This window comes from Sinocyclocheilus rhinocerous, unplaced genomic scaffold (assembly GCF_001515625.1).
Source record: "Sinocyclocheilus rhinocerous isolate Xijiao unplaced genomic scaffold, SAMN03320098_v1.1 scaffold1238, whole genome shotgun sequence".
NCBI classification, from domain to species: Eukaryota; Metazoa; Chordata; class Actinopteri; order Cypriniformes; family Cyprinidae; genus Sinocyclocheilus; species Sinocyclocheilus rhinocerous.
The window spans coordinates 22,996-37,664 of NW_015662954.1; the positions used below are offsets into that span (position 1 = coordinate 22,996).

The 14,669-nt window shown below is 38.1% G+C and overlaps 1 protein-coding gene across 1 annotated transcript in view; it reads right to left on the minus strand.

Moving 5' to 3' along the window:
• The window catches only part of LOC107728529 (nuclear factor 1 A-type), a gene marked incomplete at its 3' end in the record, with an annotated part of 146,372 nt that overhangs the window by 20,891 nt on the left and 110,812 nt on the right, over window positions 1–14,669 (minus strand). Inside the window, exon 3 of the mRNA XM_016538732.1 lies at window positions 563–628. Within this exon, the coding sequence (XP_016394218.1) occupies window positions 563–628 (66 nt within the window). The remainder of the gene's footprint in view (window positions 1–562; window positions 629–14,669) is intronic.

Sequence of the window (14,669 nt, forward strand, 5' to 3'; positions counted from 1 at the left end):
ATGAAAAGGCAATTATACATTTACACACCTAAGGATTATATCAACCAAAAAAGTAACTGCGTATGTGTCCTCTACATGGTTCCTTCTCATAAATGAGTAAGCCGCAATTAAAACAATTATAAGCATATAATACACACTGTTTCTCAATATTTAATTACAGCTTCAGATGCATAATATTTTCATCTCCTTCAAGCAGAATACACAAAAAGCACGTTCAATTCGGATGGCTGTCGTGGTAATAAACACCGTAAACAGCAACCGTTCGCGTGTCAGCGCTTAATGCGCATCTCTTATATGAAAAGCATTTTAGGGGGCCCTTGGCATTTGGGGACCCAAGGCGGTCACCTACCTCTGCCTAATGGGTAAGTTCGCCCCTGCCATGGACGTTAACGGTTCTTCATGGAACCATATATAATCTTTATTTTTAAGAATGTACGAGCTTCAAGGTCCTCGGGAGCAAATGTGCTAATGCTAGGCCATGGCTCCAAAAACCTGGATAACGTTTGGGATTTGTATATGCATATTTTTGGATATGTTGCGAAACTTGACTAGAAACACTCACCATTTTCTGGCTGGTCCTTGATGTCGCCTTCACTAGGCTGGTTCGGACTTTCAGACTGCCCCGCTTCTGTAGAAAGACACACAAAGAAAAAGAAAGTGAGATTTTGTTTCATGACCACAATGAAATCATGCACTTGACAGCCTCTCGAAAACTGTTTCTGCAGTCCTAAGACTCAAGATACAAAACGTCTAGTCCAGAGTACCAAGGAATCACCATGCTGATCATGCAGTCTGGCAGCCAACCGCACACTGGCCACACAGGTGAAATCCTATGCTGATGTGTGTACACAGGAGGCCACCGTGTTGCCGGTTCAATAGAGCTGACTGCTGCCACAGTATAGGCCGACAGACAACTGCATGCGTCGTAAAAATACTCTGTCTTTCTAGGCTTTAAATGACTGCGGATGTAATTTAACAGGTTAAGTAATGTGGTTTATTAAATATATGTATTTATATATATATATATATATACTGTATATATATGAACAATTTATATATTTTTAATATTTAAATATATATGTGAACAATAAGGTAAATTACTTTTTTTAAATATATATTAAGATGTACAATTATAATAAAATATAAATAATTCCAATTTACAAAATAAAATAAAAGTGATTATATAAATCTGTGATTATATAAATCAATTGACAGGCCTAATCGTAAATTTCAGACTGTATTTATTAGCATTCAGATGTAAAGGGAAGTTATCGGAATAGAAGGTCTGACTGTACTCTAGCCAATGTCCTTTTGGCACGCGGCTCGGTAGGTCAGACCGACAGTGGGGTCTGGGCTGTGAATTCACACTGAGTGTGCTATTTGCAGCCGAGGCACTTATGGAAATAAGTCTAGAGAGAGAGAAAGCCTTCAGACCTGGGTGTACTGCATAAAAAAGGCCCTATAAATTTGATGGGCTCCGATTTCTCCCAAGAAGTGCTCTTTAACGGTGCCATTAGCTGCGATAGCAATGATTCGTGCCGTGACGTTAAGAGAACTTTCGCAAAGATTCACCCGGGTCCCTTTAACTCTTCTACGACAGCCAAAAATTGCAAAGAAACACCCTTTAAGATGATTTAGAAGCTGGGGTGAGTATTGATTTCCCACTGGAGATAAAATAGTCATGCTGGGAGAAATATTACCTATGTCACGCTAGCAAGCACACGAAACAAAATGGCTGGCGAAGTTGGGATCGGAATCTGATTCATGACTTTTTACATTTTAATTTTTGGCAGAATACATGTTAAAAATATCACTTTGAAACACAAATTAAACAAAGTCTAAACAGCGCAAAAATTAGTGTACAAAAATGCTCATGGAAAACTAACTTTTAATAAAAGAAGAAAAAGATTCATGACCTTTTCACTTAATTTTTTTTTTTTTGGCAGAATATGTTGAAACATCACTTTGGAACACAATTTTAACTAAATGGCGAAATCTCAGAAACATCAGCTAATCACAGAAAAGGAAAAAGATACAAGACTTTTTTTCACTTTAGTTTTTGGAAAAATAAACTTTAAAACTTCACTTTGGAACACAAATGTAACTAATAGGCTAAATTGCGCAATAACTAGCATACAATAATTCTTCAAATTGGGTAATGAATAAATCATGAAAACAAATTTTTGATAAAAGAAGAAAAAGATTCATGACCTTTTCACCTATTTTTGGGCAGAATATACGATAAAACATCACTTTGGAACACAAATGTAACAAAGGCTAAACTGCACAAAAATGCGGTTAACGATAAATACGGGAAAGAAAAAACCCCCTCCCGCCCGAAATAAACAACAAAAAAAGACACTAAACAACAAACAACTAAATACCGTGCACAAACAGGCCCATTCACCAGGCCTAAATCCTCTATACAAGAGCATAACAAGCCACTCTATGGGCCGCCGATTGAAAGACAGAGGAGGGATGGTTCCTGCATAGGCCTTGTTTGCATTCTGCTCAGCATTACCGTCTGCATCAACAGTTTAAAACAAAGGCAATCTGAAGAGTGGGCCGAAACAACGAAGAAAAAAAAAAAAAAAACACGCAGCAACACCCCCCGCCCCAGCAACAGCCCAGAGATATGTGAAAGCGCAACCAAAGGGGCCGGGTGGGTGCGTGTGTGCGGGGACTTTCACACACTCTCCCAGTTGCCCTCCGCGGACCAAGTGCTCTCTCACACAGTGCCCATTGCTAATTAAATATGCAAATGAGGCGTGAGACCCAGACTCTGTGTGTCACATCTGCATTTACCCCCTGTCGAGGGCCCTCGGAGAGCGAGGGGGGAAAGAAAAAACCCCCTCCCGCCCGAAATAAACAACAAAAAAAGACACTAAACAACAAACAACTAAATACCGTGCACAAACAGGCCCATTCACCAGGCCTAAATCCTCTATACAAGAGCATAACAAGCCACTCTATGGGCCGCCGATTGAAAGACAGAGGAGGGATGGTTCCTGCGTATCTCTAATTTTGTTCTCACACCATCAAAAAGATGGGAACGCCGCTCGGGTTTGGGAGAAGAAAAGCAACCTGGAGTGACTCAGTCGACGTGTTATTCCGCCTCGATTCGACAACGGAATTCATTACGGAACAATCGAAAAGGGACGCCGAGGTAAAATGACGTCGTTTAGCGTCTGATAACAAGCCTGGGATAATTGAGACGGGCTCAGGTTGCTTGAACGTGGCCGAATTAGTCGGCGAGGTGATTCCCTAATTAGATCATTAGGACCGGCTTGCGGCGGCAGGCAGGTTGGGCAGGAGCGTTATGCCCCCTGGCCTGCCTCCGACTCCGACTGCCTCCTTCCTCTCCCAGGCCAGGCCGAGGGCTTTAGGGGGGCGTGTGCATACACTCACACACACACACACACACACTGTTTCATTATGCATGCGCTAAACCATCTGTACTTCTCGCAGGTCCGCTCATCCCAACCCGCCGCTTTCTCACCAAGTGCTTTGCTGTAATCCAATTGTGTGTTAAAACCCCGCTTTCAAAAGGCCCTTTACACAGTGGGCTCAGGAACACGAAGGCCCATAAAAGGAGGCAGAAACTTAATTTAGAAATACAAACGGGCCTTTCTGGAGTATCAATGGAAGGTGAAGCTCCAGGGATTGGAGCATTGTTTCCACAAGTATCGTCCCCAGATTTTTTTTCTTTCGGGCCGCCACAGACATTATGAGATGGTGGGTGCCGGATTCCTGCGTGGTCGCACTCAAGACTATCCGGACTATCCGAGGAACTCGGAAGGAACGTGTTTTAGAATGATCGCCACAGCAACACAAATATGCATTTTTGTTTTGTTTGGGGGGAGCAACATATTTGGGCCATGATGCACATTACATAAAAATGAAATAATTTCTGGGAACTGCAATGAGTCACAGATGGGGAACATGTCGATGAAACCTGAAATTGTGAGCGACGTGAGAAAAAAAAGGAGGAAAGGCAAGAGAAAACGAGTAAATCAAGTGGAATATGCAATATTAAACAATCTCTAATAATTTAACGTTTATAAAAAATGCACAAATGTTAATATAAAACCATTTTTCAACAAATTTTAACAAATTATTAATATTTTGTCATGTCGTATTCCTTTGTTTTAGTCCATTATGCTTTAAAAGGCATTTGATTTCAGGTGACACTATGAATAATTTGAGCCAAAAGACAACTAAATTATGATCAAATGAATGATGCTCAGTTGAAAATGAAAGTAATTGTCAAAATCTTTCATGAATGAATAAATTGTTAGTATTTGGTAGTAGGTGCAATTTAGGTTAATATATATATATTTTTTTAATATGATCAACAAAGCTGCTTTATTTGACAAAAATTCTATAAAAACAGTAACATTGCAGAATTTTATTACAATTTAAAATAACCGTTTTGCATTTGAATATATTTTAAATGAAATGTATTCCTGCTATGCAAAACTGAATTTTCAGCATCATTACTCCAGTCTTCAGTGTCACATGATCTTTCAGAAATCATTCTAATATGCTGATTTGTTGCTCAAGAAACATTTATTATCATCAAGTTGAAAACAGTTTTGCTGCTTAATATATGTATCTGCAACCTTTTTTCAGAATTCTTTAACGAGTATGAAGCTGAAAAGATTTTTTTTTTTAACTTTATAAATGTTATTTGATTCATTTAATGCATCCTTAATTAATAAAATAATTGTTTTCTTAAAAAAAAAAAAAACTAAAAAACTTACTGACCCCAAACTTTTGAATGCTAGTATATATGCACACACACTGTATCACCATTTCATACCAAGACAGGTTGTCATTCTTCTGCGTTTGTTTCCGTCAGGCCACTGCCTGTGTTCAGTGTTTGAGTAACCCTGACCTCTCCCCTTGCGCTTTTACGTCACACCGTATTTAATAAGAGGCAGTGTTTAGACAGGACCTTCTGCTTCTCCTCTATAGATCAGCCCGTTGCCGAGGCTTGCACAGTTTTTCTTCTCTCGTGGAGCGTCGCTTGTTTACACTGCTGTTTTCGGAGGACCGGGAAGCGAGACGGGAGAGGATAGTGTTACAGGCCGTGTTTACAGATCCTGTCTGGATTTTGAATAGTAATACTGGTGTGTTTTCTTTCGTTCTTCTGTAACTTTTGAGAAATACAGAATGCACTTTTAAGGACAGGGACCAAGGTAGGGAGCCCTAGCGGCTTTGATGTGCTTCAGTCAAGCTCGTACACCAGACCAGGGTGTGTAAAAATGAGCAGAATCCACGCTGCGGTCTCCCAGCGATGACATTATGGGATCATTGTGGTACAGTAAACCAACTATTGCAATCTGGCAAAAAGCAATAAAACTACCCGAGTTTCAATTATTCTTTAGTCAGTGTGATTTGAGCTATTCCCTCTTGCAAATATAAAGGTAAATCAGACTATAAGAGAGAGCTATCAATAAGCGCTAGCGCGGTAAAGGAATGCCATGTTTCCTTACTTGAACTTGTAAATCAGCTCTTGTGCTAGCGGTGTAAGACAAGCTGTCTGGATTGCCAAGCTACCGTTACCAAGACACAAAAGCGGGACATTCCTGACTTATTTGAATCCTTGTTCCCCCTGGACTGGCGGGGGCACTGGGAACAAGATATCATTATTAGCTAATGCAAGATGGACGGTGGAGTAATGAAAAGCTAGCATAGAAAAGTCAATAGCTCGGTTTTATAACCTAGTTACCTGTCCTGCTGTCTACATAGGTAACATAACCTTGTACAGTGAGTGACCGATTTGTAAAGTTCATGGCTACTCAAAAGTGCAACTGCAGTTAGCATGTTGCTAAGCAAACAATGTGATACTTTGACAAGCATAAAATAAAGAGAATGCACAGATACTGAATAAAATGGTCCTAAATTTTGTGATAAATGACTACAAACAACTGTGTAAAATACAAACTTATTAAGGCCAGCTTATTTTCACTGCAGTTATTTTGGCTACATTTTAGCATGTTGCTAAGCTAACGATGCAGAACTGTACCAAACATAAAATTACAGAGACAGAAGAAAATTGTCCTACATTTAGTAAAGAAGATACTTTGAATTTTATCTTTCATAAACTTTATACTTGTGAAAAACGGTAGAAAACAAATTTGAATTGCACACAATTCTTTTTCACTGGAGTTATTTTAGCCAAACTTTAACATGTTGCTAAGCTAACAATGCAGTACTCTAACAAGCATAAAAACACACAGCACGCACAAGTAAAATGGTCCTAAATTTAGTAATAAAAGACTGTTGTGAATTTTGTAATAAGAAATTATTTGGTTAATTTCTATCATGTTACCTAAATTTTAGCATGTTTCTAAGCTAACAAATGAAGAATGATTGATTGTTATTTTATATAATCCACATATAATAAACAGTGTTGAGTGTAAAGCATTACAAGTAACGTGAGTTATGTAATCAGATTACTTTTTTCAAGTAACTAGTGAAGTAAAGCATTTCTTTTAAATTTACAAGAAACTATCTGAGTTACTTTTTCAAATAAGTAATGCAAGTTACTTTGTTTTCCCATTTATTCACTGACAGCTCTCCTGTGCCCATGTTGAGTGCAGAGGCACTTCCTTCAGGCTGAGGCTTAATAATTTCCCCTTTGGTGTGAAAGGGCCTTTACAGTTGCCAAAAATATAAATTTTTTGTTATTAAAATTATTAAGCAAGCCCAGATCAGGTGATAAAAATTAACGCAAAAGTAAAGTAACGCATTACTTTCCATAAAAAGAAACTAACTTATTTAAAAGTAACTAATTAGTTAATTTTTCATGGAGTAACACAATATTGTAATGCATTATTTGAAAAGTAACTTTCACCAACACTGCGAAAAACTTATACGCAACTTTTTTCTCTGCATTCATTTTCTGCATTCATTTTAGCCAAACTTTGTGTAGTATCGAGTGGGTAAATTTTCCTCTTCACTTCCTGTGATAATTCAATGTACACCTGTTCTCTATGCTGCAATGCCCTTCGGACTGAGCATATATGTTTCCTACACTACGCAGGGCACTGGAACATAACCTTAGTCTCTCCATCCTTCTCTCTCTGGCTGGTCGAAATGTTCCAGAGGGAGAAAAGGAAAAAGTGTACCATCCTCAATGCTAGCAGCTCCTCTTTGGGAAAAGATGTATTCCCCTGGCCTGTAGGCAAACCATTTCTTCCTGAGCGCTGTGCTTCTTGACTCCCCTGATATGAACTACAGTTTCTAGGAAAAGGCAGGAAAGGCAAGCAGAGGAGGAGGAGGAGAAAAAGTTCTTGGCCTTTTCCCAGGAAGGGAGAGCGAGAGAGAATCAGAATCCCAGAATTCCCCTGGGATATGGTGAAATATACAGCCCTGGGGCCACTTTCAATTTACTCTCTGCAGTTCTCTTTCCCTCTCTCCCTCTCTAAATAGCCGGGCTGTGAGAGAGAAGTCGAAGCTGTCAGGGATCTAATGTGTACCGCGACCTCCTGTAGCCCTGATGTGGAGAAATAGAAAGATCGCGAGTGGGTCAAGTGTCTGTGTGAGCACGGATTCCTCAAAGGGAGTATGAGGAGAGGGGAATATCTGCAACACCAAACAAGAAAAGAACAAAAACCAAATTGAAAAACATTCGACTTCGACAGTGAGATTGAATTTAAAATACCAAAATGAAGTGATTAGGCAAAAATGAGACCTCTGGAAACAGCCGGGCCAAAAGTAGCATACGCTGCTCCAAACAAAAAGCCATATTGTTGCGATGCCTACTTCCGCAAGCTCCAGACACGTCTTTGTCTTCAGAGCGCCTCTTGCTTGCCCTAGTTGAACGCACATGGTGGCACAGGTTTGTCCTTGTTCTGACAGCTAGGATCTTTCGACAAATATAGTTTGAAAAAAAAGAACCAGGCTCTCCATGTGGCCCCTGGGGTCCAGGAGAACAACACAAAAGGCAGTATTGGCATTGACTCTGGGCATATGTGTGCTGTAAGGAGAGAAGAATGCTTGCATTTGACCTCTGTCAGGCCTGATTTCCTGCCGAAGCGGAGTTGTGTCTGAGGACGCGGTACTGAATCGGAAAAAAAGTGCTGTCAGTTTGATTGTCATTTGCTAGAGATATAATCTCAGTGAGTACCGTGAGACCCTCCATTTGTGGCACGGGAGCCTTATGTGTGTATGAACGTGTGCGCCGTAATTCATCGTTCTCCAAGAGCCCAGCTGACAGGCTCCAGCTGCAGACGTGCAACGTACATGGTGGGTGTTCATTGCTGTCAGGATCGCCGACACACCTGTCTCCACAACAACCACCGCCTGTAGCCAGGTAGTCCGTCTCCAACTGACACGGAGGTGTCAATGCTTGCTACAGTCATCATGCTGACAGTGAGGTGAAAGATGAGACTTTTTTTTTTACATGCAATACTCCTTATACAAAGGAGTTACACACACTCCAAAGTCACAAAACACAAACTCTAATATAGAAATTAATGATACCATGAAATGGGGGAACCTTTTTGATGTACTTCAACAGGAAGTTGAGGCGGGCCAAATTAAAATGTTTTTCCACACAAACCCACACTTGACAGCTTGAACTAAGAAGAAATGCAAATACAAACAAAGCTTTGCTACTTGCTATTGCTAATTAAAGGGATAGTTCACCCAAAAATGAAAAATTGGTAATTTATTACTCAACCTCATGTCGTTTTAAACCCGTAAGACCTTCGTTCATCTTCGAAGCACAAATTAAGATATTTTTGATGAAATCCGAGAGCTTTCTGACCCTGCATAGACAGCAATGCAAGTGACACTTTCAAGACCCAGAAAGGTAGTAAGGACATAGTTAAAATAGTCCATGTGACATCAGTGGTTCAAACGTAATTTTATGAAGCTATGAGAATACTTTTTGTGCGCAAAGAAAACTAAATTAACGACTTTATTCAACAATTTCTTGTCAGTCTTTGACGCGCATTCACAAGAGCTGTTTACAAGTAAAAAATTGTTGAATAAAGTAGTTATTTTTGTTTTCTTTGTACATTAAAGGGGTTATATGATGCTGCTAAAAAGATCATTATTTTGTGTATTTGGTGTCATGAAATGTGTTTATGCGGTTTAAGGTTCAAAAAACACATTATTTTCCACATACTGTACATTATTGTTTCTCCTCTATGCCCCGCCTTTCTGAAACGCGTAGATTTTTACAAAGCTCATCGGTCTGAAAAAGCGAGGTGTGCTGTGATTGGCCAGCTATCCAGTGCGTTGTGATTGGCCGAATACCTCAAGCGTGTGACAGAAATGTTACGTCCCTAACCATATTGTGATGCCTGCAGGCAACCACATGTGACGACCCCGGGCTGGACTCCGTTTCGCTTTCACAACAAAGCACACAGCGCCTTCACGACATGGCGGGAGAAAGGAAAAATTAAAATCGCATCACCCCTTTAAATTATGACCCCTTTAAACTTGTTATTTTTGTTTATTTCAGTTGCATTGCTGTCTATGCAAGCTCTCAGATTTCATCAAAAATATTTTAATCTGTGTTCTGAAGATGAACGAAGGTCTTACGGGTTTGGAACGACATGAGGGTGAGTAATTAAAGACAGAATTTTCATTTTGGGGTGAATGGTTCCTTTAACCGTTTCCTTTAGGCAGGTTGTATTCATAATTTAGAGGGAGAGGGCGTTTTTATTTTAGGGAGAATGTTTTTTTTTTTTGCATAGTGCAAGATGAGTCATCAATACTTTCTATCTTCAATCTTCAATCAATACTCCAATTTCCCAGAAAAAAAGACTAATTGCTAAATCTTTAATTGATTCAGGACTAGCATAGAGATAGCATGAAATCTACTAGACATGGACTAGAAGCAACAAAATGGGTTGTTTCAGTACAGATTTTCCTATTTATTGGGCCACAAACTGTCAACTTCAGCCATAAACATGACTAAGTAAATCCACAGAGCATCAATATGTGGCAGGCGACATTTGCACCATTCATGGCACATGAGGGTGTGCTTGGCTGGCCACTGATACCAGCTATAACACTATGGGCAGAGAAACCTAGTCTCAAACCCCCTCTTCCCTTCTCTCTCAGAATGAGTGAAAATAGAAAGTCTCCATGATCTTGGCAGTAGGACGTTTGGAGAAAAAAAGATGGGGTGATTCAATTTGGCAGCCAACTTTTGCACTCCCTCTCCTTTCAGTGTCTTCCTCTCTCTCTCTCTATCGGCTCGCTCTCTTCCTTAGAGAGTGGCTGGCCGTAGCCCGTGTTTGGAACAAACTGGAAGACACATGCCAAGGCTGAAGCGTAACACCACCAGGGATGCACTACACAGCCCGCAACTTCCCCTGCAACACACTTCTCTCCAGCCGCTTCTCACAGAGGAAACCCCCCAGGAGCCTGGCCGCTAGAAAAAGTGGCCACCCACAAATCCACACATTAACATGAAAAAAACAAGACATCAAAACATTTGAGGAAAAAAATTTAAGAATTAAAAAATTAAATTAATAAAAAAAAAAAATAAATAAAAACAACTATATTTAATGTAAATAAAAAGTAAAGTATTAATATATAAATATTAATATACATTTAATATATTATTTATCAAGGTACATTTGAATAATAATATTAAATAAATTTCTCTATGATCATATTTAATTATCATATATTAAATATAAAAATATTACATATGATTCTCTCTCACTCTATTATATATGAATTTGGCCTTGATAAATATTACATAAATATAAAAAAAGATAAAAAATATTAAACCTAAATACATTAAAAAATTATATTGCATTATATAATAATTATTGCAATTAACTGTATAATTTGTTTTGTAATATTCATCATATATTTCTTGCTGGTCTATAGTGAGGTTAAAGGACTAACAGCCAGCCTACATAAAATAAAGACAAATAATGTAATTTTTCAAGAAATACAATCCTTATTGATTTTTCATTTAATATTGATTTGATTTCATTCACCCGATGAATGAAAATGCTAAAAGCTAATTTCAAAATGTAGTCGTCTCTCTATTATATGTGAATGTGGCCTTGATAAATATTATATAAAGTATAAAGTGTAAAAATATTAATATATATTTAATATATTAGTTATCAAGGTACGTTTTAATAATGATAATAATAATAATAATAATAATAATATTAAATTATATTTCTATATGATTATATTTTATCACATATTAAATATAAAAATACTACATATGATTCTCTCTCTCACTCAATTTTATGTGAATTTGGCCTTGATAAATATTACAGAAATATAAAACAATAATGACAAAAAATAAAACATTAATAAATAAATAAATATTATAAAATTATATTGCATCATATAAATATTATTGCAATTAACCGTATAATTTCTTTTGTTATATTCATCATATTATATTTTTGCCGGTCTATAGTGAGGTTACAGGACTGAAACAGCCAGCCTACATTAAAATAAAGACAAATTACATAATTTTTCAAGAAATACAATCCTTATTGATTTTTCATTTTATATTGATTTGATTTAATTCACCCGATGAATGAAAATGATAAAAACTAATTTCAAAATGTAGCCGGTCGATACTTCTCCGTTCTTGTGCACTTTCTAAATTTCACGTAAATCACCCATGTCCATATTTCACATACAGTAAGTGTGGCATAAACAATCTCCCCACAGCCCACAAACAAGGCACTACGTTCAAAGCCCTGACACGAGCTCTATATTGTCTAGACGAGTCATTTTTATTTATGCTGTGCAATTGTGCAGTGAATTAGAATTCAAAAGCGATCGTTTCGAGAGGCTGGGGAAGGAAAAGCCTTTGGACAAATGCTCAGTTGTAAACGGCGACTTGGTCCAAGTCCCTGGCGTACACCCGAGGCATTCATAGAGATGCCAGCCAAAGCTCTAGGTTGTCATTTCAACCCTTCCAGGCCCTTAAATTAACAGTGAAATGGATAGAAGAACGGGGAGGGCGTGAAAAACAGATACGCGCTGCTGTCTACAAACAAAACCGTTGTGTGCTGTCTCAATCGTGGCTGAAGGACAAGAAAGCGCTAAAGCGTCCAACTCGCGTCAAGACAAGACAGGCCAACGAGAACTGACAATTTCACGTAGGATGTTGAATTTCATTTTCACCCTACGTGTGGAAATATAATGCCATCACGCTCTGCTCCCACACCGTCGCTCCTCCCCTCCGCCTCCATTTTGTGCCGATCAGTTTGCCACCATTTTAAGACGGTCGCTTCTCGACAGGAACACAAAACGAAACAATTGGGCCTGTCAGGTGAGAAACTAATCATCTGTTTGCCGCAATTGTACTTCAGACTATTCAAACACAATCGTTCTAATAATTAAAAATGCAATCGTGTACGTAAACAAAAGAGCGGGAAAACGTGCCAAAAGCAACTCGTTGGCGCTCTTCATCATCCTTTTTTATTTTTTTCTCCGCCACACAAGCTTATCCCAACCATAGCTGCTAAATCGTCCTGCCAGGCACAGCAATACTGAGAGGATCACGTTAGCTGCTCCTATTGTTGGATGACACAGAAAACGCAGTTGCCAAGACGATTACTGCCAAGTTCAACAACATCCTGATTTGAAAAAAAGGAGGGAAAAAAGACAAAAGTCCGATCCCACACACGCAGGCGCGTATAACCATTACTTTTGGGAGATTCATTAATAACGCAGAGTTGCAGATGTTACCATTTATCTCTAATATACCCTCACTCCTCTTAATACTTCACACCCTGGCAGCCATCTTAAAAGCTCTGGCAACCATTTTAAAAGTGCCCTCTCTTTATTTGAGTGCATGCCATCCCCCCGTGCCAACCTTTGCCGAACAATAGGCTACTCGGGACTTAGCAACCGCGGTGGCCAAATCCATAATTCACTATTTTTTATGGCAAACAAAATGGGAAAAACTGATATAAATAAGATAGAAACTGAGTGACGATGCCTAGTGTTGTGTTCTGCAGTTTTACCAACAATAAAACATACAATCTATGCGAAATTTTGTCTAAAAATGTGAAAAATAATTCTTTTTTTTTTAATTGTATGTAAAATGTACATTTTGTCATTGTTAAAACAATTCTTACATTACATTAAAAAATAATACAAATATTAATTTAAAATCCAAACACAAACATACTTTGTGTTTTGGGTGCTGTAAGATTTTTATTTTTATAGAAATTAATACTTGTATTCGAGGATGCATTAAATTGATCAAAAGTGACACTAAAGACATTTATAATGTTACAAAAGATTTATTACAATATAAAAGACCTATTTCAAATAAATGCTGATCTTTTTAACTTACTTGTCATAAAACAAATGGTTTTAAAAAAAGAGATTATTTTAACATTGATCATGATAATAATGTTTCTTGAACAGCAAATCAGAATATCAGAACGATTTCTGAAGGATGGAGTAATGATGCTGAAAATTCAGCTGTGCATCACAGGAATAAATTACATTTTAAAATATATTCAAATAGAAAACAGTTATTTTAAATTATAATACAATTTACTGTATTTTTGAACAAATAAATGCAGCCTTGGTGAGCATAAGAGACTTATTTATAAAAAAAAAGAAAAAGAAGATTTCGGTGACGTCAAATGTTGAAATTACATTTAAGATTTGTACTTTTTCATAAGTAAATCACCCCAGTTTAATAATAAATAAAACAGTAAAATAAACGTCTTTACAATGTTATAATTTCTCGTTAACCCCCAAAAAATAAGCATAACTACTGAATGGTGCAAAAATGCATCTTTTGAAGACTTCTGCAGACAGCAGGATGAAAAGTGGTTTGCATAAAGGAGGAATTTTTCCACAGTTCGCATTACAAGGCACCGCTGGACAGTAAATGTTTGCTTGACTGCCATAACACAGAATTCACAACACCAGCTATATAACGTTTCATATTACAGGCTGTTTTACAGCAATGCGAGCGGCTGATGTACTGCAGCGGTGTGTGCATGTGTGGACCTCTGCCCAGACCTGGAGGCCCGAGTCTCATTTATAATGCCTGTTGTTCTGTTAAGATGCTCAAGGAATCACTCACCCACGGCAATTCCAGCAGCGACGGCGGATCAATTAACGAAAGCATGATTAACATTACAGCAGAGCGCCGTGGAATAATGGACGTCTCGGGAAAGTGGATTAGGACGAGAGGAACCTTGACGTGCGGCCCAGTGAAGGACGCCATCAGCAGCGGCATGACATAAGCCAGACCCAAATAGTTTGGGAATGCAATTGATGAATTGCCATATTGATTCAGTTCTGCCTCACTTACCATAATTATAGCGCTGTAATGGATAGCATTACCGCTGTTGCTTTTTGTTTTATCCTTTCTTTTCCTTTTTCATCAACTCTCCACTTCTGAGCTTCTTTGGAAACTGTACGAACATGCATACGGTTATACGCTCCGATCGGAAAACCAGAGATGCAAATGACATACTTCTGAAGCCCTGAACTTGTCAAAATCGACTCTTAACTGGAAGCCCTGTATAATTACGCTGATTTTGGGTTCATCGGAACCTGATTGCATGAGTTTCTTAGGGAGAATTTACATAAAATTTAATTTAATGTGAAAAAAATACTAATATATTAAATATTATACATATATATATTGTATAACAAATATAATTAATAAAAATTTAAATATA